Source organism: Ranitomeya imitator, chromosome 2, assembly GCF_032444005.1.
Source record: "Ranitomeya imitator isolate aRanImi1 chromosome 2, aRanImi1.pri, whole genome shotgun sequence".
In the NCBI taxonomy this organism is placed as follows: Eukaryota; Metazoa; Chordata; class Amphibia; order Anura; family Dendrobatidae; genus Ranitomeya; species Ranitomeya imitator.
The window spans coordinates 286,319,628-286,347,585 of record NC_091283.1 but is presented as its reverse complement, the minus strand read 5'-3'; the positions used below and the strand labels follow the sequence as shown (position 1 = coordinate 286,347,585).

The 27,958-nt window shown below is 44.2% G+C and overlaps 1 protein-coding gene and 1 non-coding gene across 2 annotated transcripts in view; one reads left to right on the top strand and one right to left on the bottom strand.

Annotated features, from left to right (window-relative positions):
- Positions 1-5,003: 5,003 nt before the first annotated feature.
- The window catches only part of LOC138663195 (zinc finger protein 773-like), a 189,208-nt gene continuing 166,253 nt past the window's right edge, over positions 5,004-27,958 (bottom strand). Inside the window, exons 6-7 of the mRNA XM_069749350.1 lie at positions 16,344-16,434; positions 5,004-7,016 (exon numbers count right to left, since the gene is read on the bottom strand). Of these exons, the coding sequence (XP_069605451.1) occupies positions 6,055-7,016; positions 16,344-16,434 (1,053 nt within the window). The 3' untranslated portion in view covers positions 5,004-6,054. The remainder of the gene's footprint in view (positions 7,017-16,343; positions 16,435-27,958) is intronic.
- TRNAG-GCC (transfer RNA glycine (anticodon GCC)) lies at positions 27,835-27,905 on the top strand. Its single transcript has one exon. It is a non-coding gene; the product is annotated as a tRNA-Gly (tRNA).

Sequence of the window (27,958 nt, the reverse complement as noted above, 5' to 3'; positions counted from 1 at the left end):
ATTTTTCACGTTTTTCCTGCTATTTAATGCATTGGTAAGCTCCGGAAAAAAACGCGCAAAAAACGCATGCGGATTTCTTGCAGAAAATGTCCGGTTTTGTTCAGGAAATTTCTGCAAGAAATCCTGACGTGCACATAGCCTTAAAGGTATATATCTATAATAGGAGTATGGATGCATTTACTGGCACATAATAAATTAATGAATAAAAAATGAAACTAATTAGGGTAGTGGATAACTTTTTTAATATTTGGTACAGAAACCTTTGTTTGAAATTACAGAGGTCAGACATTTCCTGTAGTCCTTGACCAAGTTTGCACACACTGCAGCAGGGATTTTGACCCATTCCTCCATACAGATCTTCTCCAAATCTTTCCGGTTTCGGGGGCTGTCGATGTGTAACATTGATATTCAGCTCTCTCCAAAGATTTTCTATTTGTTTCAGGTCTGGAGACTGGCTAGGCCACTTCCAGGACTTTGAAATGCTTCTTATGGGGCCACTCCTTAGTTGCTCTTGCTGTGTTTTGGGTCATTGTCATGCTGGAAGACTCAGCCATGACCCATCTTCAATGATCCTACTGAAAGAAGGAGGTTGTTGGCCAAAATCTTGCGATCCATGACCCATACATCCTCCCTTCAATACAGTGAAGTCGTCCTATCTGATTTGCAGAAAAGCACCTGCAACACCCCAGGTAACCAGTTGTTGCAGTGATGTTGCCTTCCTTTCGGGGAGGGTGATATCATGCTCAGAGGTAATGGAATTCCCTTTATCAGGTAAGGCACTCACATGCAACATATTCCAAATCCAGACCAGGAGGGGGCGCCTAAGACCCGGATTCAGGGGAGCTTCCCTCAAATATGGATATATGTCCTGGTCTAGAGGAGGAGTTAGCGAGTCTGGGAGAGACACAGAAGGAGAAGGAAGTCTGAGAGAGCAGACAGAGAGGCCCAGCAGCCACGTGGGAGCTGCAGCCTCTGGAAGGAGAAAGACCCCAGAGACTGACCTTAGCAATGATGAACAACGTGTGAGATAGAGGAGAAACGGTTGGGGATAAGGGAATACTCTAATTTTACCCCATTAAGGCAAAATCAGGGACTGGTGGACTTTGATAAATTTACTGGTTACAGAGGTTGGGAATCAAGGCAAATTCAGACTTTAGATCAGTTAGTAGGAAATGGAACACTTAAAGGCTTTAAGGGTATGTGCACATGTTGCGGATTCCCTACGGATTTTGTGTGGAATTCGCCAGCGTTTTACACTTGCTCATTCCGCTTATGGAATAGGTGTAAAATGCTGCGGAATCTGCACAAAGAATTGACATGCCGCGGAAAAGAAACTGCTGCGTTTATGCGAAGAATTTTCAGCAGCATGTGCACTGGGGATTTTGTTTTCCATGGGTTTACATGGTACTGTACACAGCATGGAAAACTGTTGCGGATCCGCAGGGCCAAATCCGCAACGTGTGCACATACCCTAACAAACTACAAAAGAGTTTGGATTGCCTCACTGCCTCTTCTTTCGATACCTACAACTTAGGCATGCAGATCTAACTTAGTTTAGCGCTGCAGCATCGGTTATACTAAAAAAAATATTTACTAGACTCAATAGCAGCGGCAAAATACACGACCGGCTTAATTTCAAACATCTATCAGAAACTCTCTCACAGTCGCGCATGGGAGACCATCCCCTGACAGCTACATTAAAATAGGAAGCAGATGTGATGCTGATTACGGAAGTTTTGAATCCACAATGGCTGTAGGTCTTTCGCGAGCATTGTATCAAGCTCGCAAACTTATTGCACAACATTGGCTAGATGCTCAACCACTGGCAGTTAATGAGTTAATAAAAAGGCAAAACAATATCATTTGGTTGGAAATTTGACAACATCTGGGGATCCTGGATGAATGTTCCAGGCCTACCATCTGGAGTACTCCTGAGAGAACATATGGCAATTTCTGGCTTCATGAACACTTGTAGCATCATCAATCCGGGTTAAATGATATAAGTACGGCGAGTACACATGCAAACTACAGTAATTATGACAACTGAATGGCAGATATTCTAATGTATACAGATGATAAAAAAAATAATAGTATGAATACAGATTTATCTGGAGTGTTATCGGGGAGGGGGGTTGTATTAGTTTGAATGAAAAATAAAATCGAATCCTTGGAAGAAGATGACAACTTTATTGTATTTTATGTACAACAATAACATATAATGACACCATGTAACATTGAAAATATCTTTGTTCTACTGATGTCTCTTTCTAAAAACTTGTGTAATTTTCTTAATAGAATTATCTAATAAAAAAGTGTGTGTCTTATAGTCTAAGAAATATAGTAAGTTCTAAAGTAATGTCCCTCTCTCATTCAATTATACGTCTGTCTGTTATATGTTTTGTACAATTTGTCAGTAACGTATATAGTTTAGTATAGAGTATATAGTATAGAGTTATTTTTGATGGTCAACAAAATACTATTTTCCAGTAATTAATTTTTCACACTCTAGTTATGATAATGTCTTCTCCTCCTGTGTGAGATTTTGACTTCTCATTCCTCATGTTTAGTCCTGTTAAAGGGGGAACCTGTCACTCCCAAAATGGAAGGTGAGCTAAGCCCACCGGCATCAGGGGCTTATCTACAGCATTCTGTAATGCTGTAGATAAGCCCCCGATGTATCCTGAAAAATGAGAAAAAGAGGTTAGATTATTCTCACCCTGGGACGGTCCCACTGTTGTCTGGTCTGATGGGCCTCGCGGATCGGGGCCTCCCATCTTCTTACGATGACGTCCTCTTCTTGTCTTCATGCTGAGGCTCCGGCACAGGTGTACTTTGTCTGCCCTGTTGAAGGCAGAGCTAAGTACTGCAGTGCGCAGGCCCCGGGAAAGGTCAGAGAGGTCCGGCGCCTGCGCACTGCAGTACTTTGCTCTGCCCTCAACAGGGCAGACAAAGTACGCCTGCACCAGAGCCGCAGCGTGAAGACAAGAGTACGTCATCCTATGAAGATGGGAGGCCCCGGACCGGACCGTGACGCCCATCGGATCTTACCGCCCGCCCAGTTGAGTATAATCTAACCTCTTTTTCTCATCTTTCAGCATACATCGGGGGCTTATCTACAGCATTCCAGAATGCTGTAAATAAGCCCCTGATGCCGGTGGGTTTAGCTCACCTTCGATTTTGGGGGTGACAGGTTCCTTTTAAAATATAAACACTTCTATAAACCTCCCATGCTGGTGCGGTTCCAGCAGTGTCAGCACTTGCATTTCGGGGGCTCAGTTTTTATGTCATGTGAGCCCTGCATCCAATTAGTGGTGGCTTCAAGGGAATCTGTCACCCCAAAAATCGTATATGAGCTAAGGCCACCGGCATCAGGGGCTTATCTACAGCATTCTGTAATGTTGTACAAATGGGGATTCTTCAGAATTTCTTTTAGTCTTTGCCTGATGAAGAGACCTGTGTAGTCTCGATAGCTTGCAATTTGTTACCATCTTTTCAGTTAGCCATTAAAAGGTATCAACCACTGAGGACTCTCAATTCTAAATATTTTTCTATCTACTGGCTAACACGGTGCCAAGATATATTTCTTTCCTGTACATTATTAGTTTCACTCTATGATTAATGTATACATACATTTCCCATACATGATATATCTATGCACAACCTTTTTTCTCTATTGTACACTATTTCCTTATATAGTGGTCTTTTATAGTGACTATTATACTCATTTATTCATATTGCGCTTTGGGCTCCTCTTTATTTCTTTTTATTTCTTTATATCTACATGTGTACAGTAATTTTTTTTCCGTTTAGACTCTGGCAGCGGTTTTAGTTTAATCTTCGTCTGTGATACCGCAGCTTTACCTCCACAGCTTCTTTTCTTTGCCCCATTTCTGTCCCTTAATTCTCAATGCACATGCGCTACTTGGCTTTCCTCTGCTTGCGCTCTAATTACATACATGCCGTGCCCTTCTTCCGGTCATCGGCACCTCACTGACATCATAAATAGGCGACACTGCATTACACGCCGCACCTTACCGCTACGGCAGCTTTTCCCGATATCCACATAGCCTTAATAACAGGTAATACTTTATCTCTTCTGGGGATTTTCTATTTCACTTTATATCCATTTGGGATATTTATTCGCTTTTCATTTCACCTTATTTCGTACAGCCAAAATCCACCATTCCTGTCATACAGGTTATTATTTGTTTACCGTTTGCACGCGTGGGACCATGTGGGATTATTTATCTTTACTATATAAGACCTCTGACTTACACTTGTTGTATACGTTAGATTTACTATAGGTTATGGTATTTTTCATGTATAGTAATTGTCACTTTTTTATTTCACAGCTTCTTTCATTTATTTTGTCACAGGATGATGATGTTATTTTAGGTTCTTCATAACATGCACCATTATGGTCCTTGATGTACATATGTGCACACATATATGTGTGTTTATGGATGTATATTCATCTATTTCTTTAGCATCTATAGTGTTATGATCAGGCAGCCTTGGAACAACATGAAAAAACCTTCGCTGGAGTAGTGGTAACTATACAGACCGCTAACCCTGAACTTATCACAGACACTAGATGTAGCCGTGGGGTGTGCCTATCCAGACCTAGACACCTCGACACAGCCGGAGGACTAATTATCCCTAAAGATGGAAAATAGGAAAACTGACTTGCCTCAGAGTAGACCCCCAAAGTATAGGCAGCCCCCCACAAATAATGACGGTGAATAGGAGAGGAAAAGTCACACGCAGGCGGAAAACAGATTTAGCAAAGGAGGCCACTTCTACCTAGATAGGGAAGTATAGTACAGGATACTGAGTGGTCAGCACAAAATCTACAAAATATCCACAGCAGAAAAATACAAAAACTCCACCACCCAACTAAAGGTGTGGAGAATATATCTGCAACTCCAGCGAATCCAACCAGACTGAGAAAACAACAGGACAGTCGAAGCTGGAACAAAATAGAACTATGAACAGCACGAAAAAATAGACATACAGCCTGTGAGCCTAAGAAAAAGAATCAGACACTTATCTTTAGCTGAAATGGCAGCAGGCAGGAGAGGCCAGGCAGAGAACCATTACTGGCAATAGAACATTGACAACTGGCAGGGGCTAATGAGCCCTGCAAAGCTAAATACCCCAGTCAGCTTTGCAATTAGCAGATATACCCGTCCAATCCTGCAGTCCAGGCCCAACTGCATTACCATCTACAACCACCGGAGGGAGCCCAAAAGCAGAATTCACAACATATAGTCCGCTTCTGGTGTATGCCCTTAACATTGAGGCTGCCGTCACACTAGCAGTATTTGGTCAGTATTTTACATCAGTATTTGTAAGCCAAAACCAGGAGTGGAACAATTAGAGGAAAAGTATAATAGAAACATATGCACCACTTCTGCATTTATCACCCACTCCTGGTTTTGGCTTACAAATTCTGATGGAAAATACTGACCAAATACTGCTAGTGTGACGGCAGCCTGAGCCTTTTGATTGACCAGTTGATTTATTGATTTATTGATCTGGATGATTTTCTTATTCTGTGGTATTGTTTTGTAGATAAATACCTTGACAAAGGCTATTTTGCTGAACGTTGGTGTTACGTATGACTGGTCACTATTTAGATAAAGAATTTTTGGCATTCATTTCCAGCGGTCTTCGGAATAGTCTATTACATTCCCTTTCACTGTTCTCAACTTCAGACAAATTGAACAATAAGAGGAAGTCAAAGAGAAGTTACAGCACTGGCTTCTTGTTCGTGTTCAATACATCTGAGGGTGGGGACAGTGAAGCTGGGGCTGATTGGGCACAGGGCTCGTGTGATGCAACAACCTTATATGAGCCCCAGGAATGCAAGTGACGATGGCACTTGAACAGCATCGGCATGAAAGGTGAATATGATTTTTTTATTTTAACAAGGCCAAACATGATGACAACTCCTTTAAGAAAATACCATTTCCGTTTAAAACATTTCCCACATTAAGAACATGAAAAAGGCTTCTCCCCTGTGTGGGTTCTCTGGTGGTGATCAAGATGCGCTTACTGGTTAATATATTTCCCACATTGCGAACCGGAAAAAGGTTTCTCACCTGTGTGAGTTCTCTGGTGTTTAACAAAATATGATTTCTGGTTAAAACACTTCCCACATTCCGAACAGGAAAAAGGCTTCTCCCCTGTGTGAGTTCTTTGGTGTATAACAAGATATGATTTCTGGTTAAAACATTTCCCACATTCTGAACAGGAAAAAGGCTTCTCCCCTGTGTGAGTTGTTTGGTGTATAACAAGATGTGATTTCTGGTTAAAACATTTCCCACATTCTGAACAGGAAAAAGGCTTCTCCCCTGTGTGAGTTCTTTGGTGCATAACAAGATTTGATTTCTTGTTAAAACATTTCCCACATTCTGAACAGGAAAAAGGCTTCTCCCCTGTGTGAGTTCTTTGGTGTATAACAAGATGTGATTTCTGGTTAAAACATTTCCCACATTCTGAACATGAAAAAGCCTTCTCCCCTGTGTGAATTCTCTGGTGCTTAAGCAAATTAGATTTCTGGTTAAAACATTTCCCACATTCTGAACAGGAAAAAGGCTTCTCCCCTCTGTGGGTTCTTTGGTGTATAACAAAACCTGATTTTTGGTTAAAACATTTCCCACATTTTGAACAAGAAAATCTGTTCTCTGCTATGTGAATTGTTTGATGTTTAAGAAAAGACTTTTCAAGGGGAAAGCTATTTCCATATTCGGAAGATGAAAAAGGCTTCTTTGATTTAAGAACAGTTCGTTTTTTAATGCTTATTTTGTGACTTTGAATTTCCTTAGTAGTTGGTAATGAATCAGAAGACAGGACCTGTTTCAAAAGATCAGATGACAGATCTTTGCTGTGAACGGATGATGGTACATCTGGCGTAATAACATTCACTTCAAATGTATCCTGTGTGATCTCAAGATCATCTGATTTAAAAATTGAAGATGTTAGCTGTCCCTCTGATCTCCTGGTACAGTAATCTAAAAATAAAACCAATTATTATTTTTCAATGAAATATCCTCAAATTTATTTATTTTTAATATTTCTGCTTAAACTATAATTAAAAATGGCAAGTTATGTAAAATATTTTAATTATTCACCAACAAAATCACAGTTCACAGTCTAACAGAAAACCTTATCGCATGAACCAGTGGAGCGTGGTGTTCAACTGTTTGTTCATTCTGCCTCTCAAATATGGAATAAAAACAGCCACCAAACAATGTTATGTAGACAAAATAATACCAATGAAAAGTTCTACTCATCTTACAAAAAACAAGCCTCCACTCATGTCCATCATCTGTCAATGGAAAAACAGAAGTTTCTACATTATTAGTGGCTTAAAAAGCAACATGGCTTCTATAAACCAATCTAGCAAAATCCACTCTTCCAAAATTAAATCTCCCCCTCGCTTCTGAGCCTTGCAGTGTTCCGAAACCACATTTAGCATCCATGTATTTGGCAGTACTATAGCAAGAAGAACCCACTTAATTTATGGTGCGTGTGTCTTCTGGAGCACAATCTGGGCACTATGTGTGGGGTAATAAAATGGTATATTTTCAATTTTTACTCTCCAACATCCATTGCGCGCTAATTACCGGAAAGTGGCTGTGGAGTCAAAATTGTCACTACTCCTATAGATTAATTCACATAGGGTTATACTGTCAAAAATGGAGTCACTTGATGGGGATTTATACTGCTCTGGTTTTCTGACATTTTGTCATTTTAGGGCTTCTACAAATGTTGTGTCCCATCTTCTCTGGGATCAGCTCCAATGACGTCTGCTTATTCATTCTGTAGGCGGCGCTAGTAATGGAGGAGACATCAGAACCAGAAGCTCTGGGGGGGTGCAGACTGTTGAGCCACCAAGTTTAAGGTTCCTGCAACCTATGATATCATCCATTCCGGCAGGGGCACCATCCATTCTGGAAGTTTGAGTGTGCACGGTGTCCAGCTAGAGTAATCTGCACCTTACTTCAGCCAACTGGAAAGCACCGCGCTCTACTAAAGATTGAAGCATATTGCTGAAAGCTGCGAGATACAGGCTTTTTCTCCTCTGGTCCAGTCCTCTGTACTCAGCTCCTAGCTTGTGTATTTCTTTCCTGTTGTGATCCCGGCCTGTTTACTGACTAATCTTGTTTCTTTTGATTTTGTATTTTCTCTTCACTCACGCTTGTAGCCAGACTACCTGACTATTCTTCTTGCCATTTTATACTACTGAAAAGCAAGTATCAATGTGGCCCAAGCCTAGGGGTCTGTGTGTAAGTCCATATGTAAAGGGGTTAAAGAAGTTAAATGATGATGGGCAAAACTGCGACTATATAACACACCTACTGAAATAATCAAGCTGAACAGTGTTTTGAAGTGTAAAAAAATGAGGATCTAATGGCAAAACCTCTTAGGGGTAATTAGAGTATGGGACTCAGTGGCTCTTAGAAAATATTGGCCTTTATGATAGCAATATAAACTATCACATTAATTTCAAATATACTTTTAAATAGCACTATTTATAAGGCTGTGTGTGAACGTTGCGTATTTGCTTGCAGAAATTTCTGCAAGGTTTCTGCATCTCTTGGCAGAAAAACACATCTTACAATACGCGCGGTTTTTATGCATTTTTGTGAATCCAAAGAGCTAAATAAAGATATATTAAAAAAATAGTTGTAGTTGTGATGTCATTTCCTTGTTCAACCTCTTCAGCCAGATACGCTTATTAATATTAACCCCTTCCCGACCTTTGACGCACCGTATGCGTCATGAAAACCTGTGCCAATCCGACCTATGACGCAGCATATGTGTCATGGTCGGATTGCGCTCCTGCAGGCCGGGTGAAAGGGTTAACTGTAATTTCACCCGACCTGCAGGCACAGGGAGAGTTGTACTTGAGCTCAGGGGCGGTGGCTTCGTCCCCCCCGTGGCTACGATCGCTCTGATTGGCTGTTGAAAGTGACGTTTCACTTTCAATCAGAGCGATAGTAATATTTCACCAATGAAAATTGGTGAAATATTACAATCCAGCCATGGCCGATGCTGCAATAGCATCAGCCATTGCTGGAGATCACAATCTGCCTCCCCCCACTGCCACCGATCTCCTTCCCCCCCTTCTGGTCATTAGCTGTCCTCCGCTCCCCTCTGTCCTCCTATCCGCTCCCCCTGCAGTCCGATCTCCCCCCCGCTGTCCGATCCCCCCATCATACTTACCGACCTCCTGTGTCCCTCCCGCTGTCCGTCCGTCTGCTCCATGGGTGCCGCCATCTTGGAAAATGGCGGGCGCATGCGCAGTGCGTCCGCCGAATCTGTCGGCCGGCAGATTCGTTACAAGTACATTTTGATCGCTGCAATAGAACCTATCACAGCGATCAAAATAAAAAAAATAATAAATAACCCCCCCCCCTTTATCACCCCTATAGGTAGGGACAAAAATAAAATAAAGAAAATATTTTTTTTCCCCACTAGGGTTAGGGCTAGGATTAGGCTGGGTTCACATTGCGTTAGTGTGACCCCTTTAATGGACTACGTTACACCGCGGCATAACGCGGTGTAACGTAGTCCGTTAACGCCGCCATTACTTCCTATGGCGGATGCATCGCTAGCGCACGCCCACAATGGGCGTGCGCCAGCGATGTGCCATCATTGAGTGACGTTTTCGAGATGCGGGCTGCAGCATTTCTGGGTCCGTCACTGCTAGCGTAGATGGAGCTAGCAGATGCTCCAGCTGCGCTAGCGCAGTGCCAAAGTCGGCACTTGCGTTAGTGCTGTCCGTTTAACGGATTTGTTGAACGGACTGCACAACGCAAGTGTGAACCTAGCCTTAGGGTTAGGGCTAGAATTAGGCTATGTGCATATGGTGCGTATTTGGCTGCGGATCCGCAGCAGATTCGCCGCTGCGGATTCGTAGCAGTTTTCCATCAGATTTACGGTACCACGTAAACCTATGAAAAACCAAATCCGCTGTGCCCATGGTGCGGAAAATACCACGCGGAAACGCTGTGTTGTATTTTCTGCAGCATGTCAATTCTTTGAGCGGATTCCGCAGCGTTTTACATCTGTTCCTCAATAGGAATCCGCAAGTGAAATCTGCACAAAAAACACTGGATATCCGCGGTAAATCCGCAGGTAAAACGCAGTGCCTTTTATCTGCGGATTTTTCAAAAATGGTGCGGAAAAATCTCACATGAATCCGCAACGTGGGCACATAGCCTTAGGGTTAGGGTTGGAATTAGGGCTAGGGTTGGAAATAGGGTTAAGATTAGACTGTGGTTAGGGTTATGGTTAGGGGTGTGTTAGGGGTGTGGTTAGGGTTGGGATTAGGGTTAGGATTAGGGTTGGGATTAGGGTTACGATTAGGGTTAGGGTTGGGATTAGGGTTGTGATTAGGGTTATGGCTACAGTTGGGATTAGGGTTAGGGGTGTGTTGGGGTTAGTGTTGAAGTTAGAATTGAGGGGTTTCCACTGTTTAGGCACATCAGGGGTCTCCAAACGCAACATGGCGCCACCATTGATTCCAGCCAATCTTGCATTCAAAAAATCAAATGGTGCTCCCTCCCTTCCGAGCCCTGACATTCGCCCAAACAGTGGTTTACCCGCACATATGGGGTACCAGCATACTCAGGACAAACTGGGCAACAATTATTGGGGTCCAATTTCTCCTGTTACGCTTGTGAAAATAAAAAATTGCTTGCTAAAACATCATTTTTGAGGAAACGGCTCTGCGTTGTAAACTTCTGTGAAGCACTTGGGGGTTCAAAGTGCTCACCACATATCTAGATAAGTTCCCTGGGGGGTCTAGTTTCCAAAATGGGGTCACACGTAGGGGGTTTCTACTGTTTAGGCACATCAGGGGCTCTGCAAACCCAACGTGACGCCCACAGACCATTCCATCAAAGTCTGCATTTCAAAAGTCACTACTTCCCTTCTGAACCCCGACATGTGCCCAAGCAGTGGTTTACCCCATATATGGGGTATCAGTGTACTCAGGACAAACTGGGCAACAACTATTGGGGTCCAATTTCTCCTGTTACCCTTGTGAAAATAAAAAATTGCTTGCTAAAACATATTTTTTGAGGAAAGAAAAATTATTTTTTATTTTCACGGCTCTGCGTTGTAATCTTCTGTGAATCACTTGGGGGTTCAAAGTGCTCACCACATAACTAGATAAGTTCCTTGGGGGGGTCTAGTTTCCAAAATGGGGTCATATGTGGGGGAGCTCCAATGTTTAGGCACACAGGGGCTCTCCAAACGCGACATGGTGTCCACTAACGATTGGAGCTAATTTTTCATTCAAAAAGTCAAATGGCGCTCCTTCCCTTCCGAGCCCTGCCGTGTGCCCAAACAGTGGTTTACACCCACATGTGAGGCATCAGTGTACTCAGAAGAAATTGCCCAATAAATTTTAGGATCTATCTTATCCTGTTGCCCATGTGAAAATGAAAAAATTGAGGCTAAAAGAAATTTTTTGTGAAAAAAAAGTACTTTTTCATTTTTACGGATCAATTTGTGAAGCACCTGGGGGTTCAAAGTGCTCACTATGCATCTAGATAAGCTCCTTGAGGGGTCTAGTTTCCAAAATGGGGTCATTTGTGGGGGAGCTCCAATATTTAGGCACACAGGGGCTCTCCAAACGCGACATGGTGTCCGCTAAAGATTGGAGCCAATTTTTCATTGAAAAAGTCAAATGGCGCTCCTTCCCTTCCGAGCCCTGTCGTGCACCCAAAGTGGTTCCCCCCCACATACGGGGTATCGGCGTACTCAGGACAAATTGTACAATAACGTTTGGGGTCCAGTTTCCCTTTTTACCTTTGGGAAAATAAAAATATAGTTGCTAAAACATCATTTTTGTGACTAAAAAGTTAAAATTCCTAGCAAAAAAAAAAATTTGTTTCCAAAATTGTGCTGATGTAAAGTAGACATGTGGGTAATGTTATTTATTAACTATTTTGTGTCACATAACTCTCTCGTTTAACTTTCGTCCGGCTGAGTAGGTACAATTGTAACTATTCCGTTTTAAAATTGCAATAACTTTTTTTTTTTTTAAAGCCGTAGAGGGCTGAAATTTCGTGACATCTCTGCACTTTTGGTCCAGAATATATTGGCCAAATTTCAATAAAATATATATGAAGGTACAATTGTACCTCTGCAGCCTGTTAACGTTGTAAAATTATGCAGCCTGACAAAGGTTAACAGAGTAAAATTTAAAAATTGCGAAATTTTCAAAATTTTAGCCAAATTTCCATTTTTTTCACAAATAAACGCAAAAATTATCGACCTAAATTTACCACTAACATGAAGCCCAATATGTCACGAAAAAACAATCTCAGAACCGCTAGGATTCGTTGAAGCGTTCCTGAGTTATTACCTCATAAAGGTACACTGGTCAGAATTGCAAAAAAAACAGCCAGGTCATTAAGGTTAAAATAGGCTGGGTCATGAAGGGGTTAAATAAAGACACACACACCAGCCTATGTAGGAGCAGTAACTTATTTAACATACATATGCTGTAACAAAAAATCAATTATCAATTATTGCGTGAAATGTAATATCTGTTTATATTTCAAAATATTTAAAAAAATTGCCTGGGCTTTCGCATAATTTTCATAAACAGCAGAGGAAAAGCAGACAGCTGATATTAATATTCTGGCAAGGAGTTAATAGCCAAAGGTTCGCAGTCTACGAGTATTAATATCAGCTCACAGCTGTTTACTTAGCCTTTACTGGCTAGTTTACAGGGAAACCCCAGAAAAAAATTTACATGGGCTCCCCCTATAAAATCGAACCAGCAAAGGCTAGGAAGACAGCTGTGGGCTGATATTAATAGCCTGGGAAGAGGCCATGGATATTGGCATTCCCCCAGGCTAGAAACAACAACTCTCAGCCACCCCAGAAATGCTGCATCTTATAGATGCGCCAATTCTGGCACTTAGCCTCGCTCTTCCCACTTGCCTTGTAGCAGTGGCAAGTGGAGTTAACATTTGTGGGGTTGATGTCACCTTTGTATTATCAGGTGACATCAAGCCCACAGGTTGGTAATGGGGAGGCATCTATAAGACCTATAAGACACCTATCCATTACTAACCATAGTGATATTGTATAAAACAGACACCCAGAATAAAGTCCTTTATTTGAAATAATCACATAGACTCCTTTATTGAATCAAAATTTACCATACTTACTGAACGCCTACTCTCCAACTCCCTTGTCACCTGCAAACAAGCAAAAATAATAAACCAACATATAATACTATCCTGTCCACCGTAGTCCATTTAATACCGTGTGTCCCACGGCGATGTCACGTGTAGAACAGTCACATCAGGAGATGTGACTGCTCTACCCGGCCTCCGGTGATACAGTGACAGGAGGTAATTATTCCCACAGTGTATCACTGCGCTGCCGTGAAACTTCACTGGAGTTCATCAGCTCCGATGCTCTCACTCACAGCACTACCACTGTGTGAGAACTTTCCCACGCAGCGATGCCTTAAGGGAGAGCATCGGAGCTGATCAGCTGATTAACTCCAGTGAACTCTCATGGCGGCTCAGTGATACACTGCGGGAGCGATTACCTCCTGTCAAAAGACGTAGCCAGATGGGAGTAGTAGTCCCATCAGATAACGCCTTGGTATACACGTCGCACGAGTAGACACACACGGACATATTCTCCACCCACACACAGAGACACACACACATTCTCTGCCCACACACTCTTCCTCTTTCTGACATTTCCCTTTGACAATTTGCTGCGTTTTTGGCAGAAAATCTGCAAACCTTTTTACACCTGCGTTTTTGCTGCAGATTTCACTGACTCAATTGAAGTCCGTGAGTCAAAAGTGATGCAGAAACGCAAAAAGAATTGACATGCTGCAGCAAAGAAAACGCTGGAAATACGGATGGAAATTTACTGATAATGTGCACAACACTTCAGGACTGTCATTGAATTCCCTTGCTTTAGTATTCCATTGCGTTTTTGGAGCATTTATACACGTAAAAAAACACAGAGAAAACGCATTGTGTGCATACAGCATAATAGTGCAGATCTGACGTGTGATAAGGGAAAAGGGAATGGATACCTTTTTTTAACCCCTTAACGACCAGAGGTATTTTTGGTTTTGCATTTTCATTTTTTCCCAGAGCCATAACTATTTTTTTCCGTAAATATTGCCATGTGAGGGCTTGTTTTTTGTGTGGGTTTAGTTGTATTTTTGAGTGAGAGCTTAATTTTAACATATCGTGTACTGGAAAACGGAAACAAAATTCCACGTGCAGTGAAATTGCAAAAAAGTGCAATCCAACAGTTTATTGCTTACATTTTTACTATGTTCATTAAATACTAAAACTGACCAGACATTATGATTCTCCAGGTTATTATGAATTCATAGACACCAAACATGTCTAGGTTCTTTCTTATCTACGTGGAGAAAAAAAATTCCAAACTTTGTTAAAAAATATAAATTGCGCCATTTTCTGATACCCGTAGATTCTCCATTTTTGGTGATCATGGGTTGGGTAAGGGCTGATTTTTTGCACATCGAGCGGACGTTTTTAATTATACCATTTTGGTGCAGATACGATCTTTTGATCGTCAGTTATTGCATTTTAATGCAATGTCGTGATGAGAAAAAAAACGTATTTCTGGCGTTTTTACTTTTTTTCTGGCTACGCTGTTTAGCGATCAGGTTAATTCTTTTTTAATATTGATATTATTTTAATTAGGGCAAACGGGGGGTGATTTGAACTTTTATACTTTTTTATATTTTTAAAAACTTTCTTTTTTTTTTTACTTTTGGCATGCTTCAATAGCCTCCATGGAAGACTAGAAGCTGCCATAACCCAATCGGCTCAGCTACATACAAGCAATGATCAGATCACCTGGATGTAGCAGAATTACTCACTTGATATGAGCGCTCACCACGTGGCGGCGCTCACAGCAAGCCGGCAGTGACAATCATAGAGGAATACAAGAGACCTCTGGTTGTCATGCAAACCCATTGGTGACCTGTGATCACGTGATGGGGGTCACCGATGGGCAGATTTCTGGCGCGATTGCCAGAAGCGCATGTTAAATGCTGCTGTCGGCGTTTGGCAGCAGCATTTAACGGGTTAATAGCTGAGGGTGGATCGCGAATCCACCCACGGCTGTTCCTTGCACATGTCAGCTGTTCAAATCAGCTGACATGTGCCAGGAAAAACGTGCACTCTCCGCCGGAGCCCACATCAAAGGGAAGGTGTCCAACACCGGCGTACATTTACGACCAATGCAGGAAAGGGGCTAAGGACTAACATGGAGTTACAGACTCAGATAACTGAGGTGGGGCGATCCAATTACAATCAAACTATCATACAGATGAACAGGTAAAAAAAAGACATAGAATAAAAAACTATGCTACATCCCCAACAGCAGCGTATGTATGAGGGGAGTGCTCAAACACTAAACCGGAGTTGCACCCATTTATGGTGGACCACTGGAGCCATTGTGAGTCCTGTTCAGAAGATTAGAGAAAGTATTAGCACCTCCATTTCAGGAGAGATTGTGCAGTAATCTGAATTCCTTAGGATTGAAAACATAATGTAATTTATGATGTGGAGTGAATCCATGAAACCAGGGCTCGAGCCAACACATCTCCTGAAGGTGTGAATAAATGTATATTACAGCCATCAGCCACGCACAGCTTAGAGATATATCATGGCACAGGTGTAATGTCTTTTAAGAAGTTTATCACAATCCTCCATGAAGTTATTCAGTTTTAAAAGAAATTGAAAATTCAGTATAAAGGGAAACTATGTTGTTACAGTACAGAGATTCACACTTGGCCTCACTGTACATTCAATGTTGTTGATCATAAAAGTGAAATTTGGCCAGAAAGACTGGACCTGGTCTTGTAGGGACCATATGAGCACATTCAGCAGCACAGAAGGGAGAGAAGGTAGATTCATCTAATAAGATCTCAGGGTTCTAGGAAGCCAACAGCATCATTACCCTCCGCTTTCCCTTACAGGCCCATCATTATATTTTTCTTCAAGTTTTTCTAACTTGTCAGCACATTCTACGTACGCTGTCATTTGGCTTTGGAGTTTACAGATCTGGGCAGGTAACGGTCAGTGTCTCCTAATTTCAGGGTATAGGTTGGTCCTCCAGGCTATATGTTCTATAGAAAAGGGCTTTTAATGCCCAAAGTCATTTGAAGAGTTTTAGATGGATGAGAATGTTGTGGTCTAGAGGAAAACTGGTGATCACATGATTGCGATACAGCCAGACTACACCACTGATAAAGCAGCCACAGCCTGTGACTGAGAAGAATCTGTGACTTTTCTACTCACCTGGGTAGTCATATGTAGGAATCTCCTCTTTACACCGCTCATCACCCCTCACATATGTCTCTGTAGTATTAATATGGGTCAGATCTTCACTCTGAAACAAATATTGTAAAAGTCACAGACAGATGGAGAAGTCACATCTATGATCAGCTGTAATCCTACCATCTCCACCATTCTCATTACACAAATATAAACTGGACTACTTACCGGTAATTGTATTTTATGGAGTCCACGACAGCACCCACTGAGAGAGGAGATCCGCCACCAGGAACAGGAAACCTACAGATAAAAAGGAGCGGTCCCCCTCGCCTCCTCAGTTAGATTACAGAGTACAAGAGAAACCACCAAGAAAACATTAGAACATCTTCATAAAAACCACACGATGTGTATAAACATATACCTCAATATATACTACCATCACCCAGAGTGAATTACATACACATCTCTAGTATGTGCTACTAACGGAGGGAAGTGAGTGGGTGCTGTCGTGGACTCCATAAAATACAATTACCGGTAAGTAATCTGTTTTTTTATTCTCGCCACGACAGCACCCACTGAGAGACTTTCAGAGAACCATCATCTGGGAGGGACCACCGCATTGAGGACAGATCTCCTGAAAAACAAGTCCGAAGATGATGACAAATCGAGTCTCTAGTGGTTGTAAAAGGTAGATGGTGAAGACCATGTTGCAGCATTACATATCAGATCAATTGAGACGTCCGCCTTCTCAGCCCAAGAGTATGTCATAGCCCGTGACGAATGTGCCCTTATTCCATCCGGAGGACCTTCACCCTTTGCTGAGTAGGCCAGACAGATTGTATCTCTGATCCAATGTGATAAAGTGATCCTTGTGACTCCAAAACCCTTCCTGTGGCCCTGAAAAGACACAAACAGGGCCCTACTCTGCCTCCAGGGATGAGGTCTGTCTATATAATGTAGGAACGCTCTCCTCACATATAAGGTGTGGAATCTCTTGGTCCAGGTGATGGGGAGGGATCTCTTGGTTCAGGGGTTGGAGGCAGGAAGTTTCAGGAAGATGGGTTTGGTGTATCCTACTTTAGAGCTGATACATAAAGTCTGGGAGGCAATTAGATTAGGGGTTTGGAGCTCTTGACAAATTTTTCCCCCATATGGCAAAACGAGACTCTACCGGAATTTTTTAAAATGGGAGAATTTAAAAATTGGATGAGAATGGGAATACAGTACATGGTTCAGATGCAGGACGTGCAGGGACTGGTGCCCTTTGGAAGGTTGCAGGAGGATTATGGTCTACCGGAGGTCTGCAGATTTCAATATGGGCAGTTTCGGCATGCTTATGTTACGCAGAGCAAGACGATGAATATGAAGATTCACAAGGATATATTGATTGATTATGTCTGCGCAGAGGGGGGAACAAAAGGAGTAGTGTCGGGAATTTATAAGGATCTAATGCATGCTTTTTTAAATAATTATCCTATTAGAGCACAGGGGAAATGGGAGGAGGAATTGGGTAGAATAGAGGAAGATAAATGGGAAGTGATTATGGAATATATACCCCAACTATCACTGAGTGAACCGGGCAGACTCTCGCAGATATATGCACTCCATAGAGTATATAGGCTCCGTCGCCGCAAGGTAAATCACAGGGCCCTATGCATAGGGTGCAGAGATTTCGGATGTGTGCAATGAACACATCCGGAATCACCGCGCGTTCAGAAAAGGGCGGCACTTTGGATGGAGAGGGTTTTCTGCTCCGTCCAAAGCGCCGTAAATCCAGACAGTGGACACGCACCCTAAGAGAGGTCATGACAAAGGAATCCGGGGGGATACGAAGAAACTCTAGCTTCAACCCTGATGTTACTAAGCCCAGGGTCCAGTTAGTAGAAGTGATCTCCCGCCATCTGTGGCAAAAGAATTTTAACCTGCCGGCCACAGGAGGGTCAGGGTCAATGGAATTTATTACTCTTCTTGGAAGAAAATCCGCTAAAAAGGGCACCTTTTTGTTTGGTCTCCTTTGTATCCCAGCGATCTCGGTTTTCATAAGGCCTCCTCCTACCGAATGGTCCCTTTCTGAAGGCCCTCCTGTAGGACAGAACAGACTGGTTAGGGAACCCCTTCTTTCTTTCTCCCACCTTGGTGAGGATCTCATAGAGCACGCTGCCAAACAGGAACTCACCCTGGCATGGAATTGTGCACAATTTAGACTTTGATTGCACATCCCCCTTCCAGCCCTTCAGCCATAGGGCACGACAAGCAGAATTAACAAGACCAGCTGACCTTGCCACCAGGCGTAGGGAGTCCACAGAAGCATCAGCTAGATATGCTGTAGTTCCCCTGATCAATGGAATAGAGGTAAAAAGCCTCTCTCTAGACAATCCTTTCTTGATCTGGTCCACCCAAACAAGCACTGACCTTGCTGTACATGTGCGGGATATAGCCGGTCTAAAGGCTCTGGTGCAGGACTCCCATGATCTTTTAAGTAATGTCTCTGCTTTGCAGCCTAGAGGGTCAGATAAGACTCCAGAATCTTCTACAGGCAGCACAGAATGCCTAGAAATCGAGGCCACTGCAGAGTCCACCTTGGACCAAGCTGTCAGGTCATCAACTTCAAAGGGACAAAGGGATACATCTTCCTGGAAGATGAAGAGAGGAACCCTCGCGCTGTCCCTGCTTGCTCCATTCCTTCCTGACCAAATCCTTCACCGCACTAAAAACTGGGAAAGCACGTCTCTTTTTCTACGAGAGACCTGCAAGCATAATTTCCTGCGTAGATGTAGCCTCTGTCGCCTCTAAAAGCCCCATGGTATTTCTAACTGATTTCACCAGGTTATCCATACTCTTTATGGGAAAACAAGATAACCCTTCTTCACCAGATGATGATGAATCAGAAGCACCAGAGGATCCAGTCTGGTCACTACCGGAAGCAGAACTGGAGACAGGGGTAACTCCATAGAGCAGACAGAGCACACACGAGGAAGCTGGGTTGAGCCTAGAGTGTATGGGCTCCTTCCAGGTCCTGACTGCGGCCCATACAGTGTAGCTGGCTCAGTACTGAAGATGCTAGAGTGTATGGGCTCCTTCCAGGTATATATTCTTGAAGATAGCAGACTTTATGGGCTGCTGCCTGGCCCTGACTGCAGCCCATACATGACACTAGAATGTATGTGCTCCTTCAAGGTATAAATTATTATTATTATTATTATTATTGTAGATATAGACTGTACGGGCTCCTGTCAGGTGTATATTATTGTAGATACAGACTGTACGGGCTCCTGTCAGGTATATATTATTGTAGATATAGACTGTACGGGCTCCTGTCAGGTATATATTATTGTAGATATAGACTGTACGGGCTCCTGTCAGGTCTATAGTATTGTAGATACAGACTGTACGGGCTCCTGTAAGGTATATATTATTGTAGATATAGACTGTACGGGCTCCTGTCAGGTCTATAGTATTGTAGATATAGACTGTACGGGCTCCTGTCAGGTATATATTATTGTAGATATAGACTGTACGGGCTCCTGTCAGGTATATATTATTGTAGATACAGACTGTACGGGCTCCTGTCAGGTATATATTATTGTAGATATAGACTGTACGGACTCCTGTCAGGTGTATAGTATTGTAGATACAGACTGTACGGGCTCCTGTCAGGTATATATTGTAGATACAGACTGTACGGGCTCCTGTCAGGTATATATTATTGTAGATATAGACTGTACGGACTCCTGTCAGGTGTATAGTATTGTAGATATAGACTGTACGGGCTCCTGTCAGGTGTATATTGTAGATATAGACTGTATGGGCTCCTGTCAGGTATATATTATTGTAGATACAGACTGTACAGCAGCAGTGGTGCCCCCCCAAAAGCAAACCACGGGGGTCCCCCACAACAGCCAGCAGCAGCGGTGCCCCCCCAAAAGCCACCCATGTGGGTCCCCCACAACAGCCAGCAGCAACGGTGCCCCCCCAAAAAGCCCACAACAGCCAGCAGCGGTGCCCCCCCAAAAAGCCCACCACGGGGGTCCCCCACAACAGCCAGCAGCAGCGGTGCCCCCCAAAAAAGCCCACCACAGGGGTCCCCCACAGCAGCAGCGGTGCCCCCCACACAGACAAGCAGGTCGCCCACCACAGGGCCTCCCCCCAATAGCAAGCAGCAAGTAGCATTTTTTCACCCTGAAACCACTAACCTCCATGTGCCATGGCGTCCACAAGCTATAGTCATGCTGCTTTGCTTTGCCACCTTCATGATGTGACTGAGAACACGCCCCCTCCCGATAGGACACGCCCCCGGAAATGAAATCACACCTGGAAGGAGCCCATACACTCTAGCATTTACCCTGTATACACCCATATACCTCCAGCTTTGGTCACAGACCCCTCTGTGTACTCTGTATGAAGCGCCCACAGGGCCGTGGGGTACTCAGTATCGGGTCCTGCGGTTCACAGGGGGATGTCACAGTGGCGACCCGGTCCGTGGCCCTGGGCATCAACGTTAAAGGGGAAGCTCTTTAAAGGGGTAAAGTTTGTGTTCGTGACGCCACCTGTGGTATTCGGTCAGTGGTGACCGACGCTGCTTTAAGGGGTCCTCTGAGGTGATGTTATGGCAGCTAGATGGTATAACTTCCCACAGGTGAAGTATATCCCCAGGGCTTCAGGTGTATAGATGGAAGATGGTGAGAGGTGCAGTAAAGAACGAGGACACAAGGTTGCAGTCTGTTTACCTTGGTTTACTTCAGCAGCCACAGTCCAGAGCACCAGATCACAGGGCAGGCAGGGTCCGGACGGCTTGAAGGCAAGTTAGGAGTCCCCTTACCCAGGTGGAAATCAAATGCCTTCCTTTAGCGCCGTGATGGTGTAGAGCCTTATGGCTTAAAGCTTCACATAAGGTCCTCACAGATGTTATCTCTCTCTGTCCCCCGGGTAGGATAGGACATAACACGTATGACTGGTCGCTTGAGGCTGTTTATAGGGACTCTAACATGCCCTGGCCTCTGAGGGGTGCCAGCATGCCTCCTGGGTGTTAGGTCGAAAAGGTAACGTAGAGTTCAGCTGTCCTGCTGGTCTCTGATGTAAGTCGTGGAGAGCCTTACGATCCTCGGTGTTTCAGCTACCGGTTTCTGCGCCTCAGAAGGAGGCAGCCTGCTCGGGGCTGGTCTCCCCCTGATATCCTCTCCTGTGCTTTGCTCTCCTGCACGCTCTCTGCAATCAATTCGGCTTTCTCAATGTCTCTTTCCAGGAACTGCTGCACTGCCGCTACACAGCTTCGTAAAACCTTCCCCTGCCTCAGACTGATCCAGTCTGTTTCCTGGCAAAACTGTTCTAACTGAATGATGTTCTTTCCTTCTCAGCTTCCTCTTTCTGCCAGGAGCTGCAGTCCCCCACGTCTGCTCAGCTATTCTCCTATCGTACCAGCTCCGCCTCAGCTGATGTTCCACGATAAGCTCCCTTCTGGCAATCTCTCTCTCTCTCTAGCACATCTTTCTGCTTCCTTCCCCTCTGTCTCTTTGACAGGAAGGAACTGACTGAAACTGAAACTAACTTTCCCTCAAAACTACCATACAGTATATGTGGGGAGTCACCTAGCAAGTAGGATCAAAAGCTCCCCCTGGTGGCCTAGAGTGTGAATGTGTTGCATGTTTGTGGTACCTGGTTGCAGGTATCAATTCTTGCCTTCAAGCGTAACATCACTCTCCCCTTGAGGAAAGCAATGCTACTGTGATGACAAGGACCCTGGGGCACCACATGTATACACCCGTATACCCCCAGCTTCAGTCACAGACTCCTCTGTGTACGCTGTATACACCCGTATACCCCCAGCTTCAGTCACAGACCCCTCTGTGTACACTGTATATGCAGTGCCCCTGCATGGGCAATGGGGTACTCAGATCCGGGCCCTTCTTCTGTACTCAGTGGGGATGTCACGGTGGCTGACCCGGTCCGTGGCCCTAGGGGAACGTCCGCTGTAGATTGGGGGAAAGGTCTTTAAAGGGATAATGTTTGTGACGCCACCTGTGGTATTCGGTCAGGGTGACCGATGCTGCTTAGGGGTCCGCTCATGGTTCGGCCGTTTTGTTTTTGGTTCGGCCGTATAAATGCGATAAAAATGGATGTACTTCCTCGTTTCCTGTATATTTTCCAGACAGTTCCTCTAATTCCTCCTCCTTCTTTCTTTCTTTTCCAGAATCCAATCAGCCATCTCGAGATTTGTGTGTGTGTGTGTGTGTGTGTGTGTGTGTGAAGGGAGGGGGGGTAGACCCCGGATCGGCATGGGTACTTTATATAGGCACAAAGGCTCAGGGGGCACGGGTCTTCCGAATTTCAAATTGTATTACAGAGCAGCGCTATTGACACGCATGCTAGACTGGCATTTCCGCAGTTCAGACAAACAATGGGTGGGAATAGAACAAAATAGCTCTACAATTCCACTCCATAACCTTCCCTGGAGCAGCCCTAAAAGTAGAGGTCAATTCAGTTCTGAAGCTGACCTCCTTAAAGATACACTTAGAGGATGTGATCAGGGGACCCGCAGAAGCTCTCTGTCCTTAGGCAGTGGACTGCTTACGCCTCTCTTCTCTAATCCAGAGTTTCCCCCGGGGGTGGAGAGGGATCGTATTCTTGGGTGGGAGAGAAGGGACAATACCAGATGCTTTTATGTCCTCAAGGGTTCGGCTATGCCCGCTTTTGAATCAGTGCAGCCGTTAGAGGGAGGGGGCCCTTCTGATTGGTTGGAATACCTCCAACTAAAATACTTCCTCTCGTCTCCAGAGGGCGCAGGCTCATACTCCTCCCTTCCTACGCCATTTGAAAAGCTTTTCCTGTTGGGGTCGCCGCCTGCACATGCTGTCTCCTTAATATATGCTCTTTTGAACCAAAATACCAAAGACAAGTTCCCCAAGTATGTGGAGAGGTGGAGGGGTGAGTTGGGAGCTGCTATATCGGAGGCAAAATGGAGGAAGGCGTTCGTATATTCACATAAATTCTCTATTGCCTGTGCCATACAGGAAAAGAATTACAAAATTCTCACCAGGTGGTATCGCTGTCCTGAAGTCTTACATGCCACTTTTCCCTCTGTCTCCGATAGGTGCTGGCATTGTGGAGTAGAGAGAGGTACCATGCTACACATTCGGTGGGGATGTAAGCATATTAAGCCATTTTGGGATTCTGTCTTTTCCGCTTATCAAGCCATTAGCGGTCATTTGGTGACCAATTTCCCCCAGGTGGCTTTATTATCTATCCTCCCGGGCTCGTTTCGCTTCCAGAAAAAGGGGCTCCTAAGATTCTGTTTAACTGCTGCGCGCACTGTGATCCCGAGACATTGGAAATCCTCCCAATCTCCTAATGTGTCTGAATGGGTCAAGGAGATGACCAGCCTTCAAAGTATGGAGAAATTGTCTGCTGAGGTTAACGGTTCAATGGAGAAATATCTGCAGGTCTGAAGTCCTTGGATTTTGTATATGGACTCTCTGGACTTTCAATCCCTCTTTTCTAAGCCATAAGGAAGATAGATTGAACAATACGGGTTAGACGGATGTCATTATAGGGGTGCAAGTTGCCTCTTCTATATCAGACTCCATGGTTCCTCCCCCTCCCCCCTTTTTTTCATCCTCTCTCCTTCCCCATATTCCTCTTCTTAGTCTCATTCTTTCCGTTCGTGTTTATACCATTATTACTTGGAGTGACCTAGCTCCTCTTGTTTTGGTCGCTCTCTTTCAGAGGATGCCTCATATGTATCACTAAAGGTCATACAGTCTCCCTGGATAGGGGATTCCTACATCCGCCATGGATTTTTTTTTTCTTTTCAGATCTTGTTGGACTTGATTGAAAATGATTTTGACCTGAAAGCTATACTATTTCGGGACTTGGTGGTTACAGGTCTTGATATACAGTTGTATATGAGATTTCTTTTTGTACTCAATACATTTTATGTTGTTGAATCCTTTGTTCCTTGTTTGTTTTGAAGTTCTTTTCAATAAAAACCAGATTAAACATAAAATCATATGGATCCGTTGAAGCGTTCCAGAGTTATAACCTCATAAAAGGACAGTGGTCAGAATTGTAAAAATTGGCCCGGTCATTAACTTGCAAACCACCCTGGGGTAAAGGGGTTAAAGAAAAAAAGAGCCTAGACATGTTTGATGTCTGTGAACTCATAATCATCTGGAGTATCATACTGGCAGGTCAGTTTTAGAATTCTGTGAATGTTAAGTATGAATTAATAGTTATTCATTTATTACACTCAATTCTATACTGAGCACATTGCCTTTTGCTGACATTACATGTGTTGCTCAGGTATTTTTAGCTCAGAGTAAAAGTTTACACTATATAGAGAGAACACATGTTCTATGTGACATATATAACCATGACTCACAGGAGGGAGGGGGCGCTCTTGGGGTCTCTTTGCTCTCTTCTTTCACTTCACACACTCCACACAGACTTCAGATTAAATGAACAGCTGGTATGTGTCACGTTAATGTATAATATGATTTTTATTTTCCCTTGTTGTCACGCATGCTGCGGGCTGGTCCAACCCCCCCCTCTCTTCGCTTCTGCTGCTGTGTGTGTGAATCCCAAACCTCTCATTCCCTCCTCCCAAAAGAATGTTTATGGCCCCTGTAGCTGCAGTAGACAATTCTCCCATCTAGTACCAGCTGAAACTGGTATAGTCCCTCTCAAAAGACATGAGGTTCTTTGTTCTACTATAGTGAGATATTGGGCCACCCATTTGGCTAGGAAAATAAGGAGTACATATTGCGAATTTCCATCGGTAGATCTGTTAATCAATGTAAGCGCTAGCAGCTAAACGTAACAAGTACAAAGTGCAGATTTCCCCTGAACCATGTGGAACAACTAGTCCGAGTGCGGTATCATTAGAAAGCTAATTTCAATACAAGATGAGTGATGTGTGTGCCGTTACTCTGCTAGATTCTCAAGCCAAGATTTGAGAAATATAGGTATTGCTGGTAAATCTGTAACTTGGAAGAAAGGGGAGGGTAACTCAACCCCCTTTAGTGATGTCATAACCTGCAAGTATAAGTTACTGCCAGTGAGTCCAGCATTCTTTCTTGGCTGGGACTTCACTACAGAAAGACCCCCTGATGAACTGGGACATTTGGCTGCTCCTACCAGCATGATTAGCCTGAAATTATCTAAGCACATGTGAGTGTTAATTTCTGTTTAAACCCTTTTTTTATGTGATTGCTTGTATGTACTTTGTCTCATATTGTAAAATCTTGATAGACCTTTTGTAAACACTGCCTACCTTTTCGGAGTAAAATATAAAATTACTAGATGTCTCTCCATGCTCTGTGCCAATTTTCACGTGCCTGAAGTTAATTACACTACTAATTTGGGTTGGCTCGAACCCCTCTCTGTGAAAAATCTGAGCCGGTGGCAGCGAAGTGTGTTCTGGGCTAGGTGGGTGCCGCTGGCAGCGACGGAACAGGGTTTTATGAGCTATTGTCTGGCTGCGGCCTGAGCATTTATAATTCCCTCGCTGCAGCGTGCCTGATAGCCAGTCGACAGTGAAGCGGCCTGTCCGGCGACTAATTATCCCAGGTGTAGTTCCCTGACTGACCTGATGGTAAGGGGGTGTCGGAGAGCTTCAAGTTCCAAAGCGGAACTGGAAAGCGGGATATACATAAATCCCTGCAGTTCGTGATATTGTAGCAGCAGTGGGATAACTAAAATAAGCCCCTGTGGTAAATTGATAGGTCATTAGCCTTATTTGTGTTTTCATCACATTGTAGCAGTGGAGGGATAACTAAGATAAGCCCCCTTCACATGTGATAGCCGTGTGCTGGCCAAAGGTCACCCCGATCCGTGACAGTATGTGAGTTAGCCACTTGAGGAACTTCTACCATGCTTTTGACAGAGACAGATGCCATTTACCATTCAGAATCTCAGGGAAGATGGGGAGCTGTTATGATCCGGTGACCTTGGAACAGCATGAAAACTATCACTGGAGTATGTGGTAACTATACTGACTGCAAATCCTGATCTTAACACCGAAACTAGAAGTAGCCGTGGGATGTGTTGTGAATTCTGTGGCAGAGCTCCCTCCTGTGGTCACAAGTGGTACTTCGGCTGATTCTGTCTGTGAGCTTCCATTGGTGGAGGAGAGTGGTACTGCGGCTTCTGAGTTTCCTTCCTCAGGTGATGTGGTGAAGTCGTTAGGTGCTGCTCTATTTAACTCCACCTGGTGCTCTGATCCTGGCCTCCAGTCAATGTTCTAGTATTGAACTTGCTTCCTCCTGGATCGTTCCTGTGGCCTGCTGCTCTGCATAGCTAAGTTGCTCTTGTGTTATTTTTGTTTGCTGTTTTTTTTTCTGTCCAGCTTGTTTATTTGTTTTTCTTGCTTGCTGGAAGCTCTGGGACGCAGAGGGTGTACCTCCGTGCCGTTAGTCGGTACGGAGGGTCTTTTTGCCCCTTTGCGTGGTTGTTTGTAGGGTTTTGTGTTGACCGCAAAGTTACCTTTCCTATCCTCGCTCTGTTCAGAAAGTCGGGCCTCACTTTTCTAAATCTATTTCATCTCTACGTTTGTCTTTTCATCTTAACTCACAGTCATTATATGTGGGGGGCTGCCTTTTCCTTTGGGGTATTTCTCTGAGGCAAGGTAGGCTTATTTTCTATCTTCAGGCTAGCTAGTTTCTCAGGCTGTGCCGAGTTGCATAGGGAGCGTTAGGCGCAATCCACGGCTGCCTCTGGTGTTGTTGGAGAGGATTAGGGATTGCGGTCAGCAGAGTTCCCACGTCTCAGAGCTCGTTCTATGTTTTTGGGTTTTGGTCAGGTCAGAACTGCAATCAGCAGATACACCTGTCCAGGACTGCCACCCAGGGACAACTGCATTACCACCTACAACCACCGGAGGGAGCCCAAAAGCAGAATTCACAACAGTACCCCCCCTTGAGGAGGGGTCACCGAACCCTCACCAGTACCCCCAGGCCGATCAGGATGAGCCAGATGAAAGGCACGAACCAAATCAGCGGCATGGACATCAGAGGCAAAAACCCAAGAATTATCCTCCTGGCCATAACCCTTCCATTTGACAAGGTACTGAAGCTTCCGCCTCGAAGAACGGGAATCCAAAATCTTCTCAACAACATATTCCAACTCCCCATCATTTAACACAGGGGCCGGAGGATCAACAGAGGGAACAACGGGCTCCACATATTTCCGCAATAAAGATCTGTGGAAGACATTATGGATCGCAAAAGAGGCCGGAAGCGCCAGTCGAAAAGACACCGGATTAATAATCTCAGAAATCCTATAAGGACCAATAAACCGAGGCTTAAATTTAGGAGAAGAAACCTTCATAGGAACATGACGGGAAGACAACCAGACCAGATCCCCAACCCGAAGCCGGGAACCAACACACCGACGACGGTTAGCAAAACGTTGAGCCTCCTCCTCAGACAACACCAAATTGTCCACCACATGAGCCCAAATCTGCTGCAACCTGTCAACCACAGAATCCACACCAGGACAGTCAGAAGGCTCAACCTGCACAGAAGCATTGGTGGTTCAGTGGTAGAATTCTCGCCTGCCAAGCGGGAGGCCCGGGTTTGATTCCCGGCCAATGCAAGCTAGTTCTTTTATAGGCTGAACTGGATGGACAAATGTCTTTTTTCGGCCTT